Here is a 27,156-nt window from a genome sequence, read left to right as displayed (position 1 = left end):
TATTTACACGTGGGAAACTGGGAATGAAACACTAGTTTACCAGATGTGACGTGTAATTGTGGTATAATAATAAAGAGGTGGGAAATATTAAAAGAATTAAGAAGAAGCTGGAGAAGAAGCACAAGAATTAAATACATTTAAAAAATAATAATAAAAGAAAACTAAAACTGAGCTGTTTCTGTAGGTACACGTTCCACTGTGATCAAACATACACTAAAAATAATAATAACAACAATAATAATAACAATAATAATAATAATTGACAAAATACGCCGACATTTAGATGCTACATTGCTACTCCTTAAAATATAAAAAGGATAAAGGTGCACGTATTTGTCACTGTACACTGTACAGCGAAATGTGTCCTTCGCATTTAACCCATCTGGTAGTGAACACACACACACTCACACACACACGTGTTAGGGGCAGTGAGTACACACACACACCCAGAGCGGTGGGCAGCCAACTCCAGCGCCCGGGGAGCAGAGAGGGTAAAGGGCCTTGCTCAAGGGCCCAACAGCAGCAGCTTGCAGAGCCCGGGAATCGAACCCACAACCCTGTTATCGATATCACGGCGCTCTAATCGCTGAGCCACCACTATGAGCAAGTGAGCTTGTGTTACACGTGGGAAACTGGGAATTCTCGATGAAACACTAGTTTATCAGATGTGACGAGTAATTGTGGTATTAATTACACAAATTCATTTCTGATTTTATCCATTTTCTCCTCAACTTGGGTCGGCAATTACCCAGCTCACACGTATTCTCCCTCTATCCCATGCAATGCAACATCACCGGGCGACCAGCACGCCTGCAGGGAAGTGCTGCATCCCTTCAGCCAGCATCAACACTAGTGTAGGGAGAGAGAGCAAGGCCAACTGTGCTCCCTCTGGGCCCAGCTGCTGATGGCTGCTGATGGCTGCTGACCCTGCGGTCATAGTGACAGCGCCTCCCTCCTCTGGACCGCTCAGGGCCTCATGTTTAGTACTGTTTTCATATACGAAGCCGAAGCCGTCAGAGCCGGCAGTGATCAGGCCTGATCTGTGTTATTCTTCGGCCTAGCCGCTCTGTCTGGGCTTTTCCCGCTGCCGGGACACGTACAGCAACACGTCCGTTTACACCCAGACAATAAAGAGAGCAAAGCTGCATGAGCTCGTTTCTGCTTCGCCGTTTCTTCCTCTCTGATTGTGAACTTCCTTTTTTTGTTGTTACCTTCAGTGTTTACAGGCGGTGTCACTGACTGCCATTCATTTGGCTCATTTTGGAGCTGGAGAAGCTTCCGGTGGATTTAGCTGAAGCTCAGCCTTCAGATCCAGGCCTTCAGCCTGGGGGATTCAGCGTGAGGACGGTGCTGAGCGCTGCTGGGCTGGAAAGGCTAGAGGTCATCTCCCTTTGTGGAAGTGGATTACATGAAATGAAACACGGGTTGTGACTCAAAAACGGACGAGCTACGATACGTGCAGATATCATTTCTCTCTCTCTCTCTCTCTCTCTCTCCTTGTATAGCGCTTCAGGCGCTCGGCCGCCTCTGCGGCGTCTTGACTTCGCCGCAGACTTCCTCATTGTGCAAAGAAATTTGGGCTACGAGGTGTGCAGGCTTAGTCGACGTCCGCGGCAGCCGACCTGGCTGAGGAACGGAGGAGCCGGGCTGGAGTGAACGTCTGCGAGAGGGGCTAGCTAGGCCATACCAGCAGTGAGAGAGCGAGCGAGCGAGCGAGCGAGTGAGAGAGAGAGGAGGGAAAGGGCAAGCAAGAACTTGTCTGGAGAGGATAAAAAAAAAACACAACAACGCAAGACCTAGAAAGAAAGGAGGAAGTGAGGTAGACAGGATGACTGAGAGGGTGAGGAGTGTGTGGAGAAAAATGTACAGTTAATGTACACACGTGTGAGAGTGAGCCTGAGTGTGTGTGTGTGAGTGTGTGAGTGTGTGTGAGCGAGTGTGAGCATGTGTGTATGTGTGTGTGTGTGTGTGGTTAGATAGAGAGTGACCTTTTCCTTATTAGAAGAGATGTCGCTGAAGCTGCCTCGCAACTGGGACTTCACCACTCTCCGGGGTGAAACTGCCAGAATAGGTGAGCACAAGTGTGTGTGTGTGTGTGTGTGTGTGTGTGTGTGAAAAGCACTGGCTTTTACTTTTGACATATATAAATATATCTGTGTGTGTGTGTGTGTGTGTCCGTGTCCATGTGCTGCTGACTAGCTCTGTTGGCACACACTGCTGACCTTCCGTACAGTCCAGCTGTGCCGCCTTCCACTGCCGGCCACTACTAGAGGAACACTTCAGCAGTTTCTGTTCGAACCTCCATCCGCCTCGCCTGTAGCACACCGTCAGCTACCGCAGTCAGTCATTTCAGTGTGTTTCCCAGAACTGCAAAAAAGAAGGGTACAGAGACTCAGACTACAGTTACAATGGAAGTCTAGGGGCAGGTGCTGATGCGGATTCCTATTGGCTCCTGCTATAATCAGAAAACTGAGTGCATTGATACCATTGGTGGTAACTGACCACATGCTACTGCAGGTTCAGTTGCAACACTGAGCGCAACCATTCAAAATGTAATATTTAATTTAATACACATTTCATTTGATATTAAGTCTATATTATAATAAAAGCATGATTTAATCATTTTAATTACAGTAATATTCAGTGTGTGATGTTTTGGTTATAGGAGAGCATAACTGTTTAAAATGTAATATTTTGTTTAACTGAATATTTATGCAATATTGGATTGATAATATTACATATTAAATGATGCAATTCTAATATCGTACTGCAATAATATATTGACAAGAATATGCAGAGATTGTTTAAAAATTAATAAGTCGACTCAAAACAGTTACAAAGTCTGAAACCTTCCTAGTTCCTAGCAGCCTCCAGGTTTTATTTATTTATGCAACATTGAATTTATAATATTACATATTAAATAATGCAATTGTAATATTGTACTACAATATTAATCAAAAAGAAAAAATAATAATAAATCAGTAAACTCAAAACACAGTTGTAAAGTCTGAAGCAGCCTCCTATTGGCTCGTGTTATAATTAGAGAGAAGTGCGTTGATTCTATTGGTGGTAATCGACCATGTGCTCCTGATGGGGAGTATTTGAATATTTATGATAATATTTATTATATTATTATATAATATTTATATATTTATTAATATTAAATTTATAATATTAGATATTAAATAGTGCAATTCTAACATCATACTACAATAATCTACAGACAATGCTTTGAATCTTAAAAAGAAGCTAAAATATATAATAATAATGAATACGTCGACTAAAAGCACAGTTACAATCCCAGTCGGAAGCAGCTTCCTATTGGCTCGTGTTATAATTAGAGAGAAGTGCGCTGATTCTATTGGTGGTAATCGACCATGTGCTCCTGATGGGGAGTATAAGGATTAGGTTCAGGTTGATTTTAGAACTTTACAATAGTTTAAAATGTAAAAATTATTTTAATATGCGTTAAATAATATATTAAAGTAATATTCAGCAATCACGTTACATTTCGACCAAAATTAATTTCTTTTAATTAAAAAAAAAAAGTCTTAAAAGCACAGTGTGAATTTTCCCTTCGCTCACATTGTTTAATTTGTGTAATTATTACTTAACCCACAGCTAATTCAGTTTTATGACTGCAGTGTAACTCATGCAGGATGTGTTCAGGATTTAATTCTTTTTATTATTTACAATTTATTATATATACTTATATATTGTAGGGGTTATTAGACAGTTGTAGACAGTAGACAGTTGTTTCATCAGCCTTAAATATAAAAATAATTATTTTCATAACATACATACATACATATATATATATATATATATATATATATATATATATATATATATAAATGTATTATATTATATTTAGCAGCTGTGAGTTTAATGTAATCAATAAATGAATTAATTAAATGTATAAATTAAACACAATAGCTAGTTTAAAAAATTTCATTTTTAGTAAAAGTATAAATACACCACTATGACCAGTCTGGTGCAGCTGGTTACTGGTGGCTGCTCCAGTGCAACACTGACAGAGTGATGCTTAGTCATGTTCTTGTTTGGTGCTGTTCTGCTATAGGCTCTTTTCATCTCTCTGTGTGTGTGTGTGTGTGTGTGTGTGTGTGTGTGTGTGTGTGTGAGATTGCATCTTATCATTCCAATCCTAAAGTCCTATCCTCTGGTAGTGTTTTCAAAGCTTTCAGCTTTCCAGACGTCCAGCGTCCTTTATCTGCCCACAGCCGTTAGAACAACTGCAGGCTGAGCGGCTGTGAGGGTATTTACAGTTCTGTGAGATCACACACACACACACACACACACACACACACACACACACACACCGTGTATATACACTGCTCTGTGTACTGGGACTTCTCACAAGCTGCCGATACGTTAGAAATGCAGCACATGACCAGACTTTTAGGGGACTTTTGGAGTCTGTTGAAGTGCTGCCTTCTTGCCACCTGTACTGGTCTACAGTTCCCTGCATCTACGGCGTAATCTCAGCAGAACATTAGAACCCGACAAAGGTTCTAATCCGGTCCTCCACAGAAAGTGAAGCCGCCATGTTCTCAAAGAGCTTCACCGCTCCCTAAACCACACAAACTGGGTCAAACTCCACAGCAGAACCAATCAGAATCTCTGCTTTATCTCGGGGGGATCAAAATCTTCCTTTCAGGAAGGGGCGGGACTTCCCCCAAACAGTGCAATCAGTACTCCCCAAATCTACAGATCTCCAAAACATCAGCTGCTCTCACCATGTTTGGAGGCTGTACTACTTTAGCCTGGCTAGCTCTCACTGTGAGCTGTTGATGAAACTACCTCCACCATGTTTGGAGGCTGTGCTTTAGCCTGGCTAGCTCTCGCTGTGAGCTGTTGATGAAACTACCTCCACCATGTTTGGAGGCTGTGCTTTAGCCTGGCTAGCTCTCGCTGTGAGCTGTTGATGAAACTACCTCCACCATGTTTGGAGGCTGTGCTTTAGCCTGGCTAGCTCTCGCTGTGAGCTGTTGATGAAACTACCTCCACCATGTTTGGAGGCTGTACTACTTTAGCCTGGCTAGCTCTCATTGTGAGCTGTTGATGAAACTACCTCCACCATGTTTGGAGGCTGTGCTTTAGCCTGGCTAAAGTAGTATTTTTTACTGAAGGCATGTTGCGCTCTTGTATGTTGTAGAATCTGTAGTACAGAATGTATAATGTGCCGGTTGTGTTTATGTAATCTGTCGAGAGTTTTGGAAGGCTGTGCAACACTGGCATCGTCACACATCGAAAAACAAGACAGTTCTGATTTCCTCTGTGCATGGTGTGCGCCTCCGAGGCCTAGCAGGAAGCTGACGAAACACAGCAGAAGCCAACTGTGAAAACACCCATCGACGCCTGACTGTCAGTTTAACGTGCTGCAGATTACTGACTATTACTTTAGGAAAGACCTACTGCTTTATACACAGGCCCTCACAGTTCACAGCCTTTATACACTAAATTGACAAAAGTATTGGGACACCTGCTCATTCACTGTTTCTTCTTCTTAAATCAAGGGTATTAAAAAGAGCTGATCCTGCTTTAGTTGGAGTAACTGTCTCTACTGTACAGGGAGGAAGGCTTTCTACTAGATTTTGGAGGAACATTGCAGTGAGGATTTGATTGCATTCAGTGACAAGAGCGTTAGTGAGGTCAGGATGTTGGCTGGACGATCACCACCCCACCTTATCATCCCCATCTCCTTATCTTATCCCAAAGGTACTGGATGGAGCTCCACCACCATCATTACTGCTGCTGCTCCACAGCTCAATGCTGAGGGGCTTTATACCCCTCTAGCCAATGCCTAGCCCAGCTCTCGGTGTATGCGTTCATTAGAGGGGTGTCCACAAACATTTGGACATTCTTGGGGCGTCTCGAGGTGCAGTTAGGATCATTGCCCTGTTGTAGGAGCTCCAGACTTCTTACAGAAGGTCCAGGGTTGGCTGGTATTGGACTTTAACAGTGGTGAGATCTACCTGAACCCGTGCTGAACATTTTAGGACTGTTGGAGGCTTCTTTACTCGTCTTGAGGTTCTGCTGTTGGGCTGAACTCTGTTTATAGATCATGGTTCTATAAACAGAAAAAACCCTTTAGAGGAACTCATTTTAAGAGTAATATGTGGGAAACATTGTTCTTCTCCATCAAACAAGACATATTTTAGGCCACAGTATAGAGGAGAACCATGACACCAGACAAAGAACCATTAAAGAACCATTAATCAGAGAGTTCTTTGGGTCAAGATGGTTCTAAAAATTGAGTAAACCCATAAGGAACTCATTTTGTAAGGGTGATGTGTAGGATACACTGTACTCCGCCATTACAAAAACCATACGGGCCGGGATACAGAGAAGAACCCTAATCGCTGATCCTGGAGCACGGGGTGAACTCGTGGTGGATGTGCAGGTGGCACTGATATCCCACCGAATGTGTGTGATTGCCAGAGCCCATACACCCCCCCCCCCCCCCCCCCCCGGTACTGGTACTGGTACTGGTGATGGTGGTCAGATATCTTCAGCGGATTGTAAGAGTACAGTGATTGACGTAACCCGTTTTTTGGATCTCGGCTTTCTTTTATTGAAGCTTCTGTGGTTTCAGCTCTCACTTTTGTTCCCCACGCTCTGAATGGTCCTCAGAGGCCTGTGTGTGTGTGTGTGTGAAGGACGGGTGTGGTGTATCAAACTGCAGTGTGTGTGTGTGTGTGTGGCCTAGAGGCTGCTGAGGTAGAGGAGTGTGAATTTGCACTCTGAGGAAAGATGCTCTGTAAATAGGGCTGAGATACTAACGTTAGGTGGGGACCTTTCAAACACTGCTACTTCTGTGGTGGATGATGCAGCAACTTCCTGTTTATCTAACCCAGGCCGCTCTCTCTCTCTCTCTCTCTCTCTCTCTCTCTCTCTCTCTCTCTTTTCCTCTGAACTCTCACTGCAAAGTGAATTCTGAAGTACAGAAGTACAGAAGCAGAGATGCTTGATCACTCCCGCTGGGTGGTAAATCTCCGAGGTGGCCACCCCTCCCTCCATCATCTCTCCGTCCTCTAAGGCCTGTGCTCTCTGCGCTCCGGCTCGGGCTCCAGCTCGGGCTCTGGCTCAGGCTCCGGCTCGGGCTCATGCTCTCGGCCTGCTTCGGCGGGTCAGAGCTTCACGGTGCTTCTGCTGACCCTCTGACCTTTGTTGAGGCCTCTTCAGTTGTTCAGTAAATGAAAGTTGAAATGTCGGTCTCATAATAACCTTATAATGGGTTCCTTAAGGGTTCTTTCTATTTCTAGAACCATGGCAACCCAAAGAACTATTTTATTAATGGTTCTTTGCCTGGTTAAATGGTTCTTCTATATATTGTGGCCCAAATCATGGCCTATTCGATGGGAGATTACAGTGTTTACTACAAATGGCCCCAAAAAAAAAGATTTTGTAAGGGTTCCTTCTATTTTTAGAACCATGGCAACCCAAAGAACTTTTACATAACGGTTATTTAATGGTTCTTTGCCTGGATAAATATATCTTCTCTATATTGTGGCCCAAATCATGGCTTATTTGATGGAGGAGTGCAGTGTTTCCCACAAATCCCCTTACAAATGGGTTCCTTAAGGGTTCTTTCCATTTTTAGAATCATGGCAACCCAAATAACTATTTAATTAATGGTTCTCTGTCTGGTATAACGGCTCTTCTCTATATCATGGTCCATATTGTGGCTTATTTGATGGAGGAGTACAGTATTACCCTTATAAATGGGTTCCTTAAGGGGTTCCCCTTTTATTTCTACAACCATGGTAACCCAAATAACCATATCTTTCTTTGGTTCAATGGTTCTTCTCTATTTTGTGGCCCAAATCATGGCTTATTGGACGGGAGATTACAGAGTTTACCACTAAAAAATTAATTTCTTGAGAATTCTTCCATTTGATTAATGGATCTTTGCCTGGTAAAATGGTTCTTCTCTATATGGTGGCCCATATTGTGGCTTTATTATGGAAGAGTACAGCATTTCGCACATATTAGTCATAAACCCACTCCCACAACACCTCCAGAACCACGGCAACCCCCAAAAAATGAATTAATGCTTCTTTAAATGTCTTTTCCTTTGTTAAATGGTTCGTCCCTATATTGTGTCTTTTTGCTGGAAGTGTATAGTGTCTCCTCACATCTCCGCAGCCTAACCCTCGCTGAAATACAGTTTAAATAAATGGTCATATAAACCCATCAGCCAGAACATTAGCACCACTGACCGGTGAAGTGAAACACGTGGATTATCTTCATCTACTGCAGCTCCTGTGGAGGTTTAAATATCAGGCAGCAGGCGAACAGTCAGTGCTTGTGGTTTTCACACTTCCAAATAAGGCTCTCTGATAGGCTGTTGTTGACATGCTGGAGAATAAAAGGCTATGGAACTGACCTACATTACATGTCCAAACGTTTGCGGACACCCTTTTTAAAGCATGCATTTACCTTTTTGCTGCTGCCTATTAATGACAGGTGTGTGCTAGAGGGGTATAAAGCCCCCCAGCATTATTCTCTAGAATGATGGTGGCGCTCCATCTAGTACTTTTGGGATCAGTTGGAGTGCTGAATACCCTTCATTCGTAATATTACGAATGAGCAGATGTCCCAATACTTTTGTCCGTATAGTATATTTTTCTTACAATTTTCTTCTAGATTAGTAATTTCTAATTCCACCCACAATCTACAACTCCCCCATCACACAGATTGCATATTCTTCCTTAGAGTCAAAAAAAAAAAAAAGTGATGGAGGGGGGAGAGGGAGGGCCCCCCGGAGAAAGCGAGGCCAATTCAGGAATGACTGATGGTGCTCTATTAAATACTTTCTGGAGGATTTAAGGAGTTGGGGATGATGAGGTGGGGTGGTGATCACTGTAAAAAAAAATCCTGACCTGTCACTGAATGCAATCAAATCTTCAAAGCAATGTTTTTCCAAATTCTAGTAGAAATGTAGGGGAGAGAGACAGTTAATCCAGCAAAATGCTTCTGTCCATATAGCATATATCATCCCCATCGTTTACATAACAGAGATGCAGTAACAGAGATGGTGGAAAGTTGTGGAATCGCTTCAGTGTTTTGGGTCATTGTCCTGTTGCATAACCCAACTACAGAGTTGCAGCTGACCACAAATGATCACTCTCACATTATCCTGTAGACTTTTTGGGTACACTTGGGAATTCATCTTACCCCTAATGGTTGTAAGCTGTCCAGGACCTGATGCAGTTAAAAGCTGAACTGAAAGGAGCTGATTGGGTCATAAGCATGTTGATTGGTTTTGCCAAATGAGTAAATTAGAATACTGTAGCTACATGGATTGATTGTAGAGCTGGGCAATATGATGATATTTTATGTTGTTATGGTGATAACTGTAAGCTTTTCTAAGCATATGGAGGAGACTGTTAGTGCTTCTGTCCATATAGCGTATATGTAACGGAGTAACGGAGATGGTGGAGCTACTCTCCATAGTGACATACTGCACCGCCACAGTGCATCCAACACTAAAGGCAGCATGTACCTTCTTCAAAACAGTGAGCAAAGCACTGTGACAACCATCTGTGCCCGTCTACTATGACCACTGTGGTCATGCAGCTCAAATAAGAGTTAAAAGAGCTGTGAATGAATCCGTTCTGTACGGTAGCCTAACCCGTTAGCTTATGTAATGTCTGTGAGCTTTAATAGAACAATCACAGCCAGTCTAAAGAGTCTGGGTTGAGCAGGAAGCTGCCAGGGTCAGCCTGTTTCCTACCAGGCCACCACCACTCTGTGAGCTGCTGTGGAGGTGGTTCTCGCCTTATAAAAATATCTACGGTTAGCACGCTCACTCGCTTGCTGCTGCTGCTGCTGCTGCGGCGTTCGTTGGAAGCCTCGAGCAGGTCAAGCACAAACACCGCGGTATTTGAACGCCGTCTAAACTAATCTGCTGTTTTTGTCTGTTTTCCTCCTCTTACTGGTTGGATATCCATCAGCAAGGTCCAAAAGCGTGGTGCCAGGGGAGGGGGCCCCTGGGTCGGGCCGAGCCGACGCCAGGAGATCCATGGAAAAGCCTCTGAAGAAAGGCTGGCTGAAGAAGCAGAGGTCCATCGTGAAGAACTGGAAAATGTGCTACTTTGTGCTCAGAGGGAACGTCCTGACCTACCACAAGGATGACAAAGAGAGCGCAATACAGGTAAGGAGAAATGCTGAGAGGAAGATCTTACCAGATGCATCTACATGGTCTAGGTTACAGTACGGACCACAGCTAAACGGCTAAATGAGTGTTTGCTCTGATATCCTGTGAACAAGGGTGACAGACAGTGGGTGTAATTTCAAGCACTAGATGCTAGATGTAAATATGAAAGTCTACTGGGACGTATTTTTATGTACTTATGCTGACCACAGTCCTTACAGAAGTGCTTCGAGTGTATGCTTCAGGCTTGGTTAGAAGGTTTTCTGAGAGCGTAAATATCTTGGGGTGCCCAAACTTTGCTCTTATATGTGGTCTAGTGCACAGAATAGCCCAGATCTAAATGACCTTCTCATTCTCATATCCTGTAAACAAGGGTGACAGACAGTTGGTGGCCTATGTACACATATCTTTACATACACAGCTTAAAAAAACATTAAATAGGCTCAAATATTAAACATATATATACACACACACACACACACACATATATATATATATATATATATATATATATATATATATATATATATATATATATATATGTATGTATACCAGGTAACTGGTATTACAGAGGTAGGCCAATGTAGTGTTAGGAGTTTTGCCTAGGGACTCTTAATGGTGTGGCGCAGCATACGGTCACTCAAACCCTGGTCTCCCACATGGTGTAATAGCTCACGGTCACTGGCAGCTAGTGGTTTTATCTGTTGTGCCACACCAACCACCATATTTTATATATACACACACACACATACACACACACACACACACACACATATACAGTGGTGAAAAAAAAATACTTTGGAATTTTACAGTCTTCTGCTTTAATTTGTCATGTGATCTGATCCTCATCCAAGTCAAGCTATTGACAAATATAATGTGCCTAAAATAATGACAATAATACAAATACTAATAAATCTTGCAGGTGTTTCTTGAACATACTCATTCAACATTCAAAGTGGTAAAGGAAAAAGTAAGTGAACCCTTGGAATGAATAGCTGGTTGACCCCTCCGCCTTCCTTGGCAGCATTATAACCTCAACCAGACGCTTCCTGTAGCTGTGGATCAGACCTGCAGGAAATTTAGCCCATTCTTCCTGGCAGAACTGCTTTAGCATTTCTATAGGGCTGAGATCTGGGCTCTGACTCGGCCACTCCAAAAGGTGGAGTTGTGGAATCGCTTCAGTGTTTTGGGTCATTGTCCTGTTGCATAACCCAACTTCTACAGAGTTGCAGCGGACAGCAAATGATCACTCTCACATTATCCTGTAGAATGTTTGGGTACACTTGGGTACAACTAATCTTCCCCCTAATGGTTGTAAGCTGGCCAGGACCTTATGCAGTCATAAGCTAAAATGAAAAGGAGCTGATTGGGTCATAAGCATGTTGATTGGTTTTGCTAAACGAGAAAATTAGAATACTGTAGCTACACAGATTGATTGTAGAGCTGGGCAATATAACAGTAAGCTTTTCTGATCATATGGAGGAGACCGTTAGTGCGTAATAAGGTTTCATTATTAACAGTGTAATTAGACTGGGTGTTGAGTAGAAATCACTGTATTCAGTACAGGAGAGGATCTGAATACTAGATTATAAGAATCAGCTGCTACTGATGTTTTTAGTCTGATTATATGTATCGTGATAAATATTGTGTATTGCAAAAATATTGTAAAATATTTAAATATTTATATATTGTGATATAGTATTTTTACCATATTGCCCAGCCCTAATTGAGGGGTATCTCCACCCTTACACACACAGTCATGGTCCAAAAAGCTTGGGTCTACTGAAACCCCCCAGCCATGATATCCTAACTACGGTGGATCTGCGAGTCCTCTTTTTTGAAAACAAAACAAAACAAACGAAAAAATAAATATATTATGGGCACACGTTCAACCAGGTGTGTCCAAACTTTTGACTGATACTGTAAACTTAAAAAAAACAGGTGCTACAAATGGTTCTTCGAGCCATAGAACCACTTTTGTGTCCAGAAAGAAGCTTTTTTTTTTTAAAGAGTTAAAGGTAAAGAAGCTTTATATCAAGTGAAGGTTCTTCAGAAATGATTCTTCAGAGAACCAAAAGGGAACCCTTTGTAGGCCCTTTATCTTTAAGAGCGTGCTTTACAGCACGGACCAGATCTAAAAGGCCGTGTTTGTTCTCATATCCTGTAAACAAAGTTGACGGACAGCGGGTGTCGTTTTAAGCACTGCTGGATGTAAACATGTCCGGCTAAAGTTAGATAATCTTCTTAGGTCATAAAATGTTCATCTACATCTACAACCTGACCATAGTGACCTTCATGACGAGGTCTTTTAGAAGGGGTTCTATAGAGTGCCTAAACTCCTACACTCGTATGCAGCCTGGACACTACTTCCACTACCACTGTGCTCCATATTAAACTTTAAAAGTTTGTGGACACCCTTTCTAATGAATGCATGCAGCTACTTTAAGTTGCAGCCATTGCTGCCAATAAAATATGACTTTTTGGAGCAGCATGCTGCCTAATAATGCCAGGCATGGGCTATAGAGGGGTATAAAGCCCCCCAGCATTGAGCTGTGGAGCAGTGGAGGAACTGTGTTTTCTGGAATGATGGATGGTGGTGGAGCTTCATCCAGTACTTTTGGGATGAGTTGAGGATGTTTGGGATGATGAGGTGGGGTGGTGATCATCTGGACAGCATCCTGACCTCACTAACGCTCTTGTTGCTGAAGGCAATCAAATCCTCATAGCAATCCTCACTCCAAAATATAGTAGAAAGTCTTCTTCTCTGGACAGTAGAGACATTTACTCCAACCAAAGCAGGATCAGCTCTTTTTTAATAGCTTTGATTTCAGAAGAAACAACTAATCAGCTAATTATAATTATAATGTTCTCATATCCTGGAGACCAGGTTGACTGACAGTGGGTGGGTGTGGTTTTTAGGTACTGCTAGATGAACATGTGCCACTCCAGTTAGATCATTATCTTATGTTCTAAAAGGTCTACCTAGACATATCTGTATCTTTAGTGCTGGGCGATATGACCTCAAATCAGAATCACGATTAATTGAACATTTGACATCAATTGTGATTAATGATGGATTATGGTTGATCTAGTACTGGAAAGGGTTCTTCGCCTCGTAACACTAAGAGAACACTTTTAGGTGCCACATAAAACCATTTTTACCTCTATTATATATTCTCTAATTTCTCTATTTGTATGCAGGCCTCTATGGTTTGATTAGAAGTGTTTTGAGTGGATTTACATAAAGAAAATATGTCATGGCCACGCCCACAAATAACCCCTTTGGCCACTGACGGTTTAATGTTATGAATGCAGCCTATGCTGATTGGCACCCGGTACCATCTATTTGCATAGTGGGCGTGTCTTTCTCCACTTATTCACAGTCCGTGTGTAGTCATTCCCCCCAGGCTACCTTTTCTTGGGAATGCACTTACATGACTGGCTGCCTTGCCTCAGTGCTGAAGGCTGTAAAAGCAAGTTAGCATTTTCTCTGCTGCTGAGTGTGGCTTCATGTTGGCTGAATGCTAATGAGAATGCTAATGCAGTAATGCAGAGTTATGCCATTAGCAATTGTGAAGATGGTAGTTGGAAATATGTCAGTAACTGGATCCGTTTGTTAAAGTTTGCGAAAAAAAAGAGCACATCGACGCTCCACAGCGGTACTGGCAAAATGTTTTGAGGACAGATGAAACTAAAACACGGTTTGAGTTCTCCTCCACGTTGCTTTCATGTCATAGACTGGACGGGGCCGAAGTCACATGACTACACTGGCAGTAGTATGTTTTTAAGGGGACAAATTGAGAGTTTAAATTAAGCCGATTACAAGCAGAACAACGTTGATTCAACGTTCTGAATATCGAACATTTAATAAAATATATGAATATTCTGATTAACATAACATTAACTGCCCAGCCCTACTTCAACTACGCTTAATCAGACATTAATGACCCACATGAAAGCGTCAATATTACTAAAAACCCACATAAATCTTAAAAAAAAAGATCTATTCGAGGCCTTTGACCTGATTTAGCTCGTATGCAGCCACTACCACTGTGCTCCACTTTAAACTGCACTGCAAAAGTTTGTGGACACCCTTTCTAATGAGTGCATGCAGCTACTTTAAGTTCTTGTATCTCTTAAATGGCAACTTTACAGGAGGAGAAAAAAACGTTCTTAACTTTCAATGGAAGTCGATATCAAGAGATTTTATTCCAGGTCATTTTCACATTCAGCAGAAATGGAGGAGGAAAGGACATATTATATATACATATAAATATATACACACATATATATATATATATATATATATATACACACACACATACACACACACACACACACACACACATATATATAATAGCCTTGTTTTCAGAAGAAACAATGAATCCGCTAAATATAATTATAATGTTCTCATATCCTGGAGACCAGGTTGACTGACAGTGGGTGGGTGTGGTTTTTAGGTACTGCTAGATGAACATGTGCCACTCCAGTTAGATCATTTTCTTATGTTCTAAAAGGTCTACCTAGACATATCTGTATCTTTAGTGCTGGGCGATATGACCTCAAATCAGAATCATGAATAATTGAACATTTGACATCAATTGTGATTAATGATCGATTATAGTTGATAATCATCATTTCTTTATATTATTTTACCAGGTGTAAATAAATAAATATATATATATATATATATATATATATATATATATTATGTAAACGCTCTAAATAGCAATAATTTTATTTAGAATTTAGGGGAAATGTTGTCCATGGTTTATAAAATACAACACAAATGTTCATTTCCTCCAAACACACTGCCTGTGCAGTAGGCATTACACTGTTAGCATGTAAGCCACATGGCTGTGGGGAAATTCACAGTAAAGTTCACAACAATATCAGACACTGCAGAAAGTGTGTCCGAGTGTAGACGGGTCAGATGTGTCTCATGAAGACCCCATGCGTACCCTTTCATTCAAACCTCTTTTATTCTCCCTCCTGTTTCTAGGGAACGATACAGCTGGGGGCGAGTCAAGTGAATGAGCTGCCATGCAACACAGATGACAAATTCATCTTCGAGATCATCCCACGTAAGGGTTTTTTTGTTCCCCCCACCACTTCCTGAGCTAGATCTATTCGAGGCCTTTGACCCGATTTAGCTCGTATGCAGCCTGGACACTACTTCCACTACCACTACCACTGTGCTCCACTTTAAACTGCACCGCAAAAGTTTGTGGACACCCTTTCTAATGAGTGCATGCAGATACTTTAAGTTGCAGCCATTGCTGCCAATAGAATAGGACATTTTGGAGCAGATAAACATCATGAACCTATCAGCACCATGCTGCCTAATAATGCCAGGCGTGGACTATAGAGGGGTATAAAGACCCCCAGCATTGAGCTGTGGAGCAGTGGAAGAACTGTGTTCTCTGAAATGATGGTGGTGGAGCTTGAGGATGTTGGGGATGATGAGGTGGGGTGGTGATCATCCCAACAGCATCCTGACCTCACTAACGCTCTAGTCACTGAAATGCTATCAAATCCTCACAGCAATGCTTATTCTCCAAAATCTAGTAGAAGGCCTTCTTCTCTGGACAGTAGAGACAGTCACTCCAACAAAAGCTCTTCAGGATAAACTCTTTTTAATACATTTGATCTCAGAAGAAAGATTGAATCAGAAGGTGTCCCAATACTTTTGTCACGTGTGCCTACATATCATTAAGCTGCAACAGAGGATTTCCCACAGCTGTGATCTGCATAACTCCACCCTCAGGACATTTTAATGAATGCAGGCACGAGCTGCTGCAGCCTTTCCATGGCCGAAGTCCCAGCCTGCCCACAGTCTTCGCTAGGACTAGGTCTGCGAGGTGCCCGCCACCCTTTGGCAGCCGATACCCCCTCGGGCAATACTGGTGCCTCACTGGGGCTGCTACCAGGCAGCTGCCCACCAACTGGCACATTACCAAAGCATTGGAGCAGGCTCAAATGGCTAACTGCTTTAATAGATCCAATACGTTGGTGCACTCTATGGACAAAAGTATTGGGACGCCTTCACATTACACCTACAGAAGCTTTAATAACATCCCATTCTAAACCCATAGGCTGTATTAATATGGAGCCGGTCCCTCTTTGCTCTGAGCTCTACAGCAGCAGCAGGTCTGGAGCTCTGCTGCAGTTACTGAGTCAGTTGGAGGCTTTTCTGCACTCTGCTCTGAGCTCAGCACTCGGCCCTGACCCCGCTCTGTAACTTTACGTGGTCTGACAGACACTCGGTGGATCACTGAGCTGCTCTCTGTGAGCTGTTCCTCCTAAACTCTTCCACTGTTCAATAATAATACCACTCACAGCTGATGGAGGAAGATCTAGGAGGGAGGAGATTTCACCAGCTGACTTGTAGTTGTTGGTGCAGCGGTGTCTCCTATTACATACAGAACCACGCTGGAGTTCAGTGAGCTCTGCAGAACCTCCCGTTCTTTCACTGATGTGTGGAAGAAAGGCAGACTGCAGGACTAGAGGCTTGGTTTTATACACCTGTGGTAATGGCACTGAATCGGACACCTGAATTCAGTGATTAAGAGGTGTCCCAATACTTTTGTCAACATACTGTATGTGTTTATTGATGGTTTTGCTGCTATTTTGCACTCAGTGGTGTTCGTGTTGTGTGTACAGGCAGTAATGGGGACCGCGAACGGGATGGCTGCGTTCTCATGGCGACTAGCCAGACTGAAATGGAGGAGTGGGTCCGTTTGATCCGACGGGCCATCGGAGCACCAAACAGTGCAGGTACTGCCCAACACACACACACACACACACACACACACACACAAACACACACACACACACACACCCACACACACACACCTTAAAGTAACAGCAACTTAAAGTAGCTCAATGCATTGATTAAGAAAGGGTGTCCACAAATATTTGGACACTCAGTGTTCCTGCTTCTAGCAAAAATATTGATATTTTGTGCTGGTATCAAGCCAAAAAAAAATGTAACCCCTCCTTTACCAGGTGTGTCAGGGGGAGTAGCTTCCTGAGACCACACCGCAGCTAAAGTGCCCTGTTGGTTCAGTGTATAGAGCCTGTAGCTCAGCTTTTTCCATGCACGGTTTGTGTCTGACCACACAGCCGCTTTGGGCTGGATATTTTTGGGTGGTGGACCCACTGACGCAACTAAAAGTCCCAGCAAAACCAATGAGCCTGAAATACATGTACCAACTCCAACTACACCCCCCCGGCGTCACTGCTGTCCTGTGAACGCTCCACCACCTCAGTGCTGGGCCACATGATGGTCCCTTTACACTAATGAATGGGTTTAAGAGGTCTTGATAAATTCCATTAAGTAAATGGACACCTACAAAGTGCACTTACAGGCAATTCACTGTATCGTATGCGTGTCCTTGTAACCTATGGCTTGTGTTCGCTTTCCTGCAGTGTTTGGGAAGGGTTTAGCAGACATCATGGCCTACGAGAAGAAGCTGGGGCCTCGCTTGGTGCCCATGCTGGTGGAGAAATGTGCAGAGTTCATCAAGGAGCACGGCCTGGTGGAGGAAGGCATCTTCCGTCTGCCGGGCCAGGAGAATCAGGTCAAACACTTCAGAGAGGCCTTCGACGCTGGAGAGAGGCCTTCGTTTCCCAGGTATTATGGGTGGGTGGTATAGCCCTCACTCTCCTGCATCACTTTGGCTGGCTTTGTGTGGACAAAAGTATTGGGACACCTGCTCATTCACTGTTGCTTCTGAAATGAAAGCTGTTAAAAAGAGCTGATCCTGCTTTTGTTGAGCATTGCTGTGAGGATTTGATTGAGTGTGGTCAGGACGGTTTTACAATGATCACCTCTCCAGACTTGATGGAGCTCCACCACCATCATTCCAGAGAACACAGTTCTTCCACTGCCCCACAGCTCAAAGCTGGGGGGCTTTATACCCCTCTATAGCCCACCCCTGGCATTATTAGGCAGCATGGTAGCTGGACATTTGTCTTCATGAATGAAGAAATGAAGACAACTGTCCACAAATACTTTTCCTTCAAAGCGCAGCTGGTGTTGAATGCTTTCTGAGATGCATCTGCATGCTTTGCAAGCTAGAGAACATTCGTTTCCTGGTTTGGAAATGAAACAGCAATTTTCACTCTCAGCCACTGATGAGGTTTTGCCGTGTACGGCGGACCAAAAGCAGGAAATAAGCTCCTCTCAGCTCCATAAAGTTCTTCAAATTGGCTTGACGAGCAGTAAACCTGAACTGAAGGTCCAGTAGGTGAGATTTCCCCCATCGGTTTCCTCTATGAACGAGTCTATAAGGGCATTTTCTCGATTGAAACATGGTGGAGGTAGTTTCATCAATAAGTCACAGTGAGAGCTAGCCAGGCTAAAGTAGTACAGCCTCCAAACATGGTGGAGGTAGTTTCGTCAACAGCTCACAGTGAGAGCTAGCTAGGCTAAAGTAGTACAGCTTCCAAACATGGTGGAGGTAGTTTCATCAACAGCTCACCAGGCTAAAGTAGTACAGCCTCCAAACATGGTGGAGGTAGTTTCGTCAACAGCTCACAGTGAGAGCTAGCCAGGCTAAAGTAGTACAGCTTCCAAACATGGTGGCGGTAGTTTCATCAATAATTCACAGTGAGAGCTAGCCAGGCTAAAGTAGTACACCCTCTAAACATGGTGGAGGTAGTTTCACACACTGTTACTGTAACTAACACAGCCAAAGTAAGCAACGAGAGACCCTCTCCTCCCATACACATTCGCAGGATTTGACTCATGGGCTCCCCCTGCAGTTGAGGAGTGTAATTCACTTTACTGCTGTAATTACAAATCGTGCTTTAAGCGCCACAAAAAAAAAAAAAGTATTGGGACACCTGCTCATTCGTTGTTTCTTCCGAAAGCTGATCCTGCTTTTGTCAGAGTAATGGTCTCTACTGTCCAGGGAAGTAGAAGGCTGTTCGCCAGATTTTGTTCTGGTTAGCACAAAGAGAGAGAGAGAGAGAGAGATATGCAAAAGAGAAACCAGCTGCACATCAGAGATCTGTGGTTTAGCCACATCCTGTCCTGACAGAGGTGTAACCTCCATCATTATTGAGCACACACACACACACACACACACACACACACACACACACACACACATCAAACTCACCTCTCATTACATATCTTAATTAAACAAGCCAGGATAAGTTTAGACTGAATTACAGCCTTCAGAAGAACCCCAATCTCCACCTCCACCCCCCCCACCCCCAATCTCCTCAGATCAGCAGAGCTACCTTCATCCTACAGGCCTTTACTGCTCAGTTCCATTTCCTGCTCACATGCTCTGCTTCTGCAGTGCTGCTCGTTTCACATGCGTGAGTGTAAGTGACCCGTATCTGCCAGCGCCAGTGTCGGATGGGGTACTCAGGTGAAGGCAACAGTAATGGAGTACTGGACGGGTATCGGTACGGGTCTGGTATCAGCAGAAAGAGCTGGATGGGAGTTCAGCTGGAAGATGGAAGGAACCTGATCGGGTCCTGTGACAGATCTATCCTGAAAAACACACACACACACACACACACACACACACACACACACACACACACATAGTGCGATGCGATGGTGTCGATGTGCGTCTTCCTGTGGGGTAGCAGAGTGTTTGAGTAGTGTGAGTCGTAGTCGTCTGGGCATGATGGCCTACTTTTAGTATTTCAGTATATAGATATACACACCCCATATGTCCAAAAGTTTGTGGACACCACTTCTGATGATTGCATTCAGCTATTTTAAGTTGTAGCCATTGCTGCCACAGCTTGTCTAGTCCCTGTAGAGAGAAGTACTGCCAAAACAATAGGACTCTCTGGAGCACATACACCAACATGACCCTATAGGCACCATGCTGCCTATTAATGTCTGGTGTGGGCTATAGAGGGGTATAAAGCCCACCAGCATTGAGAAGCTGTGGATGCATGGATGGATGAATGCAATCAAATCCTCACAGCAATGCTCCTCCAAAATCTAGTAGAAAGCCTTCTTCTTCCCTGGACAGTAGAGAGGACATAAGCAGGATCAGCTCTTTATAATACCCTTGATTTCAGAAGCATGTGAGTGAATGAGCAGCTGTCCCAATACTTTTGTCACATACTGTAGTATGTATTTATTCATATATGGCACAGATACTGTGCGGTTTATCTTTGTTGGGAGCACCATATAGGTACAGTGGATGGGCTCCCCTGTTTATGTGGCATGTTTAGCTAAAGTTTGTAAATAAATAAATAAACAAACAAACAGGAAGTGTGTATTACAATATGCAGAAGTGGGTTTTTGTAGACGGATATGAACTTGTTTACACTTTCAACATCAACAAAACAGGTCCTTTGACCAGGGTACCCAAACTTTTGCACCTGACTGTTCACGAATCATGTACAAAAACAGTAATACTACAGAAAGTTAACGCTCCTGTTTCCTGCAGTGACACTGATGTCCACACAGTGGCGTCCTTACTCAAGCTGTACCTGCGGGAGCTGCCAGAACCTGTGGTGCCGTGGACTCAGTACCAGGACTTCCTGGACAGCAGCCTGATGCTGGACGCCACAACAGCGGCGGTGAGGAGATGTCCGCTGTGTTTTCTGGAAGCTTTATGGACGTGAAAGCAAATACTGTGTAAAGAGCAGCGGCTGCTCTCCCAGTCCTCAGGAGAGGAGGCCGCAGTACAGCTCTGTGCCAATCACTGCTCTGTCCACAAAACACTGACCTCAGAAGATCTGCTCAGTGGGACTGACCATGTGTTAATGGTTTAGACTAACCTCCTAAACCAGGGGAGTCCGGTTTCATCCTCAAAGGGTCTGGATGGATGTCTGAACACCCCTGCTTTAGACCTGAAAGGCCTGAATGTGGGACCGTCGTCCAGTTCCTCACAGTCAAACGATAACATTACAGATTAAATTTGTAGCAAATACTGATTTATAGTATTTCCTAAACAATTAGTGATTTTACTAAATCATTTACTAAATAATTAGTCATTTATACTAAATTATTTTTATTATTTACTTAGTAATTCATCATTTTACTAACTTATTTATAGTATTTACTTAGTAATAAGTCATTTTACTGAATTGTTTATAGCATTTACTAAATAATTAGTATTTTTTCTGACTTATTTATAGCATTTACTAAATAATTAATTGTTACTAACTTATTTATAGTATTTACTTAGTAATAAGTCATTTTCTGAATTATTTATAGTACTTCTTAGACATTTAACTGAATTGTTTATAGTATTTACTAAAAAGAACTAATTTTACTGAATTATTTATAGTATTTACTTAGTAATTAGTCATTTTACTGAACTGTTTATAGTATTTACTAAACAATTAGCATTTTCTGACTTATTTCTAGTATTTCATTAGTAATTGTACTGAATTGTTTATAGTATTTACTAAATAAGACATTTTTACTAATTTGTAGTATTTACTTAGTAATTAATAATTTTACTGAATTGTTTATCGTATTTACTAAATAATTAGTAATTTTTACTAACTTATTTATAGTATTTACTTAGTAATTAGTCATTTTACTGAACTGTTTATAGTATTTACTGAGTAACTGGTCAGCTAGCCAGATCTCTATTGTAGCGGTGCAACACTATTTGTTTATGGACAGATCATTTCAATTGAAGGTCATCTGCTGACCTAAGGGCAAGTCAATGTACCCCTAAAGTTCTCCAGACTACGTAACATAGCATATAAATGTTAGCTGTCTCGCTGGTTGAGACGGTGGGTTAGGGGAAACAGTCCAGCCCTCAGACCCGACCTGGTTCAGCCCAGGTCTATGTGATCATTGGTGAATCCAGATTCTCAGTGAGTATGTATGAGCCATCTGTGTTTTCTGCACAGGGGAAGGAGAAGCTGGAGAAACAGATCAGTCTGCTTCCAAGAGTCAACTACAACCTCCTCAGTTACATATGCAGGTGCGTCCGAGTTCACCCATAAGACACGAACCTACAGAGAAACCACTGGACAGATGTTTTGTGTAACTGGGGATCGTTTATGCATGCGTGTGCAGATTCCTGTTTGAGGTGCAGCAGCACTCGAAGGTGAACAAGATGAGTGTGGAGAACCTGGCCACAGTGATGGGCGTGAACCTGTTCAAGCCACAGGTGGAGGACGCAATCAGCATGATGAAGGGTGAGAGTCTCCGATTTCTGATGCCCAGATAGCCAGCCCACACATATTCCACCCCATTACACGCAGCGCTGCCGACACGAGGGAGGGTGAAGGCCGAAACACGCCCCCTCCGACAGGTGTGCAGCCAGCTGGACAACCTCTGAACCTCGGAAGGTGCCATGTACCCGGCTCTGGTGCATTGTCCAGCAGACGGCAGCGCCAGCCTACACTCCACTGGAGTGATGTGGGGAGAGAGCGCCATCTACCACTCTGGAGGGAGCAAGGCCAATTCTGCTCCCTCATGACCCCGGCTGCCGATGGCTTGCAGCATGACTGGGATTCGAATTAGCGATCCTCTGGTCATAGTGACGGTGCCTTATTCTGCTGGACCACGCCCAATTTACGACCAATTCATGCAGGATAAGAAATATCGTCATAAATGACGTGATGATAACCAATCTTATAACTCACTTTTACTTATTAATTAGTCATTTTACTGAGTTATTTATAGTATGTACTAAATAATTATTTAATATATACTTATTTGTAGTATTTACTTAGTAATTAGTCTTTTTACTGAATTGTTTATAGTAATTACTAAACGAGTAATTTTTAATAACTTATTTGTAGTATTTACTTTGTAATTAGTTATTATACTGAATAATTTATAGTACTTCGGTATTAGACATTGTTTATAGTATTTACCTAATAATTAAACATTTTTACTAACTTATTTGTAGTATTTACTTAGTAATTAGTCATTTTACTGAATTATTTATAGTATTTACTAAGTAATTAAGATTCTGTTGCTAGGTGTAGAACCAGCACATCAGTGAGTTTTTCTTAAAGAAAAATTAGCGACCTCTAGCATTTTGAGGTCGAACTGCACGTGAAGTTAGGAATTACTTTGTTTGTTATGAATGGATCGGAACCAGAACACTAATAGTTACGAACGAGTTTAAGATCTACATTAGTTACGAAAGGTTTTCGTGAAGTTCTCGTCAATATAAGAGCGTTCTTAAGTTAGAGGTTACGAAGTACTTCATGTTACGAATGTTTTGCGAAACCCATCCCATACCTGTAATCTGATCTGAGCATTGAGTGTTTATCTGCTCAGCAAAACACTGCTATTAGAATAAACATTAATACAGTCGCGGTTCTCCATCATTAGCATCATTAGAACATCTCCAGAGTTCTCCTCATGGAGTCTAGTATTATTTAGAGTTCTCCTCAGATCAACACCTGGTTTGATGGTAAATCAGGGCTTAATGATGGTAAATCAGGTGAGCTGCTGCTGCTGCTGCTGATGGAGTTGAACACATCCTCCACGCTGTGCTGGCTGGACTGGGGGGCGTCCAGGAGAAACCTGGAGGAACCGAGCTCTGTTCCTCAGACTAGCTCACCGACAAGATCTCACTACTTTCTTTCGTCAGAATGAGAAGCTCTTGTTTCTTCTTTTTACTGGATTTATGTTCACCTGCTTTATCTGTTCTGATGAGATCTGGAGCTTCTACAGTAAATCTCTCTCACTGCTGAGAGATGAGAAATATATGTTGGATATAAAGAAATTCTCTAGATTTTAAAATATGTCTTCAGCCAAATATCAGATTTCTATATGGTTCAAAGTGCCTCCTCTCTCTCGCTCACATCCATAGGAACTCCCATGATTCAGAAGGTTATGACTGTGATGATTAGACACCATGAGCTGCTCTTCCCTGCCTGTAAAGACACGCCTCCAACTCCGCCTCCCAGCAAGAAGACGAAGAGCCAGAAGGCCAGCAACCCTCGTAGCTTCGTGGGCTGGGAGTCCGCAGAGGTACAGCACTGATTCTCCAGTGGTGATTTCTTCAACGGTGTTGGAGGAGTTTCCATTACAAACATGGTTCTGTAAGGAACCAATAGGGGGTCTTCTGGGGGGCAACTTTTTGTAGCAACTTTAATTTTAAGGCTCATCAGACATCGCAGCGTTTTCCAGAAGAATTAGCACCCGATCGGCCTGTGATCCGGCCGTGATCCCTCAGTGAGAACAGCGTAGAGCTGGGATGGCGTGGTGTAGCGTAGTGGATAACACAGCCGCTCTAGGGTTCGTAAAAACTGGTAAAAATGAGTGTCTCTTTTGTCCTCTCTTTCCCCAGTGCGAGGTGTCGTCCCTGTCCGAGTCCCCGGAGGAAGAGGACGTGGACACACCAGAGATCGAGAGGAGGGTACAGCATTCGTTTGACTCCGGCTCAGAAGTTGCGCCCCTCTCCCCATCCTCGCCGTCTTCCTCATCCCCTACTGCCGTGGACACGTGGTCTGGAAGCCCCAGGAAGCGCACCCAGACTCTGCCCAGCTTGGGTGGCCCCGGCGTAGGGAAGGTGTCACGAGAGCCAGCCTGGGACCGCTGGAGCCGACTGCCAGAGTGTTTTGAGGAGAAAGACGAGAAGACGCTGTCGGAGGACATCTTCAAAATCCTGGACCTGCAGAAGGTCACGCTCTTCCCTGGAAGACAGGGAAGCAGTGAGGAGAAAGCCGGAGGGGAAGATCCAGTCCCCGATAGGAGGGGTAGTGATGTCGCGGTCAGGCAGGTGGACCCTCCAGAAGCAAAGGTGGTGGTGGTGGCAGAATGCAAGCCACAAGGTACACCAACCCTGGACAAGGAGGAGAGAGCAAAGCCTATTGCTGGAGCAACTCCATCACAGAACCTCCCCGCAAGCCAGGTGGACAACACGTCTGACCAGCAGCAGCAACTTATCATCAGGTATCTAATATTATATTATATCTAGGATAGATGGCCCTCCCTCTCCCCCATTACTTTAGCCTGAGTTCTCCTCTGAATGCATTCATTAGAAGGGGTGTCCACAAACCTTTAGACAAACAATATATGGCTATATTATATAAACACCCCAAATTAAAGGGTATTTTTAATGAAAAAGTGTGTGTGTGTGGTGTGTGTTCAGTCTCCAGCAGCGGAACAAGGAGCTGAGTGCGACGGTGGCGGAGCTCGAGTCAGCGCTGGAGGCTGAGCGGCGCTGTAAATCAGCTCTGGAGATCCTGTTGCGTAATGCCGAGCGCAGTCGGGATGAAGCCCTGAGACGCAATGAGCAGCTGGACCGCGACATCCAGGCCTTCCTCACCAAGTCCAGAGCTGGGGCAGTGTAGGGCATCTGCAGCACTGCCCTCAGCCAAGGCACTCCGTTGTGGTCCATGTGGAGCTTCATATGGTTGGAACTGACTGACAGAATATGGAACCTCTGTTGGGTTCATTGCTCCTTTCGTTTCTATAGGATCAGGTTCTTCACGGGTGCACAGATATCAAAGCTAAGGACCAACGGTGTCCAATAGTGATGTTCATTTCTATTTAAATATACTTTATGGACATTAATATATGAAATTATATCATTAGGTAATGAAAACTGGGTGCCCTCTGCGAGGTACTTTATTTTTTATAGTGAAATGATTAAAGACCTTAAAGACCAGTGAAAAATTTGTCGGCCGGTACCGATACTTGTTTGAGATGCGTGTGAGATATGAGAGATGTTCTCAGAGCATAAACCTAAACACTGGGTTGAGGTAGTGTACTTGCGTGTGCCAGAATCTGCCGTACCTACATGTACCGGTGGCTGTTGTACCTGCCAGTGCCAGAATCTGCTGTACCTACATGTGCCAGTTACTGTCGTACCTGCCAGTGCCAGAATATGCTGTAAGTACGGCAGATTCTGGCACTGGCAGGTACAACAGAATCTGCTGTCCCTACACGTGCCAGTTACTGTCGTACCTACATGTACCGGTGGCTATCGTACCTGCCAGTGCCAGAATCTGCTTTACCCCACATGTACCGGTGGCTGTCGTACCTGCCACTGCCAGAATCTGCTGTACCTACATGTACCAGTGGCTGTCGTACCTGCCAGTGCCAGAATCTGCCGTACCTGTGTGACCCAGGACTGCCGTACCTGTGTGCCCTAGGACTGCCGTACCTGCGTGCCCCAGGACTGCCGTACCTGCGTGCCCCAGGACTGCCGTACCTGCGTGACACAGGACAGCCGTACCTGCGTGACACAGGACAGCCATACCTGTGTGCCCTAGGACTGCCGTACCTGCGTGACACAGGACAGCCGTACCCGTGTGCCCTAGGACTGCCGTACCCGTGTGACACAGGACTGCCGTACCTGTGTGCCCCAGGACTGCCGTACCTGCGTGCCAGTGCTGAGAGGCACTACTGCTAAACCTGGACTTGCTTTTAATACCTTTTTAAATAAAAGTTGTTTTTGTGAGTCGTGGTTCCATAAGCGTGTTCTTCAAGCTCAGAAACCATTTAATTTTCGTATGCATTGACAATTCTGGAATCCTGACGAATTACTAAATCTACAAGGGTATAACAAACCACAGAATTCAGAATTTCGTGACAGAAAATTAGCCTTACGTGAAATGCTCATTCTTATTGTTTCAATTTTTAGCTTAATAGAGAATGAAACTTCTATAAATATATAAATAAGCACAAAACAAAAAAAGACGTGCTTGATGGTGTCCATGATCGAACATTCTAGCCACAAGGCAATACAGTCAGGTCCATAAGTATTTGGACAGTGACAATTTCTGAATGCATGTATGAATTCAATGTATTTAAATTGTTTAATGACAAGGGGTTTAACAAAAGTACTGCACTAATTGTTTAGGAATTTGTCCAATTTTACTCTCATGGGACTCTAATGAGACTGAGGAGCTACGAGCTTCATGGCTAGCTGTCGCCTGTTCCCTTATTTTAAGACAAATTAAGGAGGAAAACTGTCTTGAAGGGCCTGAACTTGTGTTTGGTAGCTGTTCATAGAAACTCTCAATAGAGGGTCAAATAAGGTGTTGCAAGTGAAGAAGGG

The 27,156-nt window shown here is 43.5% G+C and overlaps 1 protein-coding gene across 1 annotated transcript; it reads left to right on the top strand.

The window, feature by feature from the left end:
- The first annotated feature begins 1,292 nt into the window (after positions 1–1,292).
- Positions 1,293–26,556, top strand: arhgap25 (Rho GTPase activating protein 25). The gene is made up of 11 exons (XM_072665018.1): positions 1,293–2,071; positions 9,981–10,180; positions 15,183–15,264; positions 16,844–16,957; positions 17,612–17,816; positions 20,611–20,743; positions 22,034–22,107; positions 22,203–22,324; positions 23,959–24,119; positions 24,439–25,043; positions 25,243–26,556. The coding sequence occupies exons 1-11, from the start codon at positions 2,008–2,010 to the stop codon at positions 25,442–25,444; spliced, it is 1,962 nt and encodes a 653-aa protein (XP_072521119.1). The 5' UTR covers positions 1,293–2,007; the 3' UTR covers positions 25,445–26,556.
- Positions 26,557–27,156: the final 600 nt, after the last annotated feature.

This window comes from Salminus brasiliensis, chromosome 20, assembly GCF_030463535.1.
Source record: "Salminus brasiliensis chromosome 20, fSalBra1.hap2, whole genome shotgun sequence".
NCBI lineage: Eukaryota > Metazoa > Chordata > Actinopteri > Characiformes > Bryconidae > Salminus > Salminus brasiliensis.
This window is presented reverse-complemented; position numbering and strand designations above follow the sequence as displayed.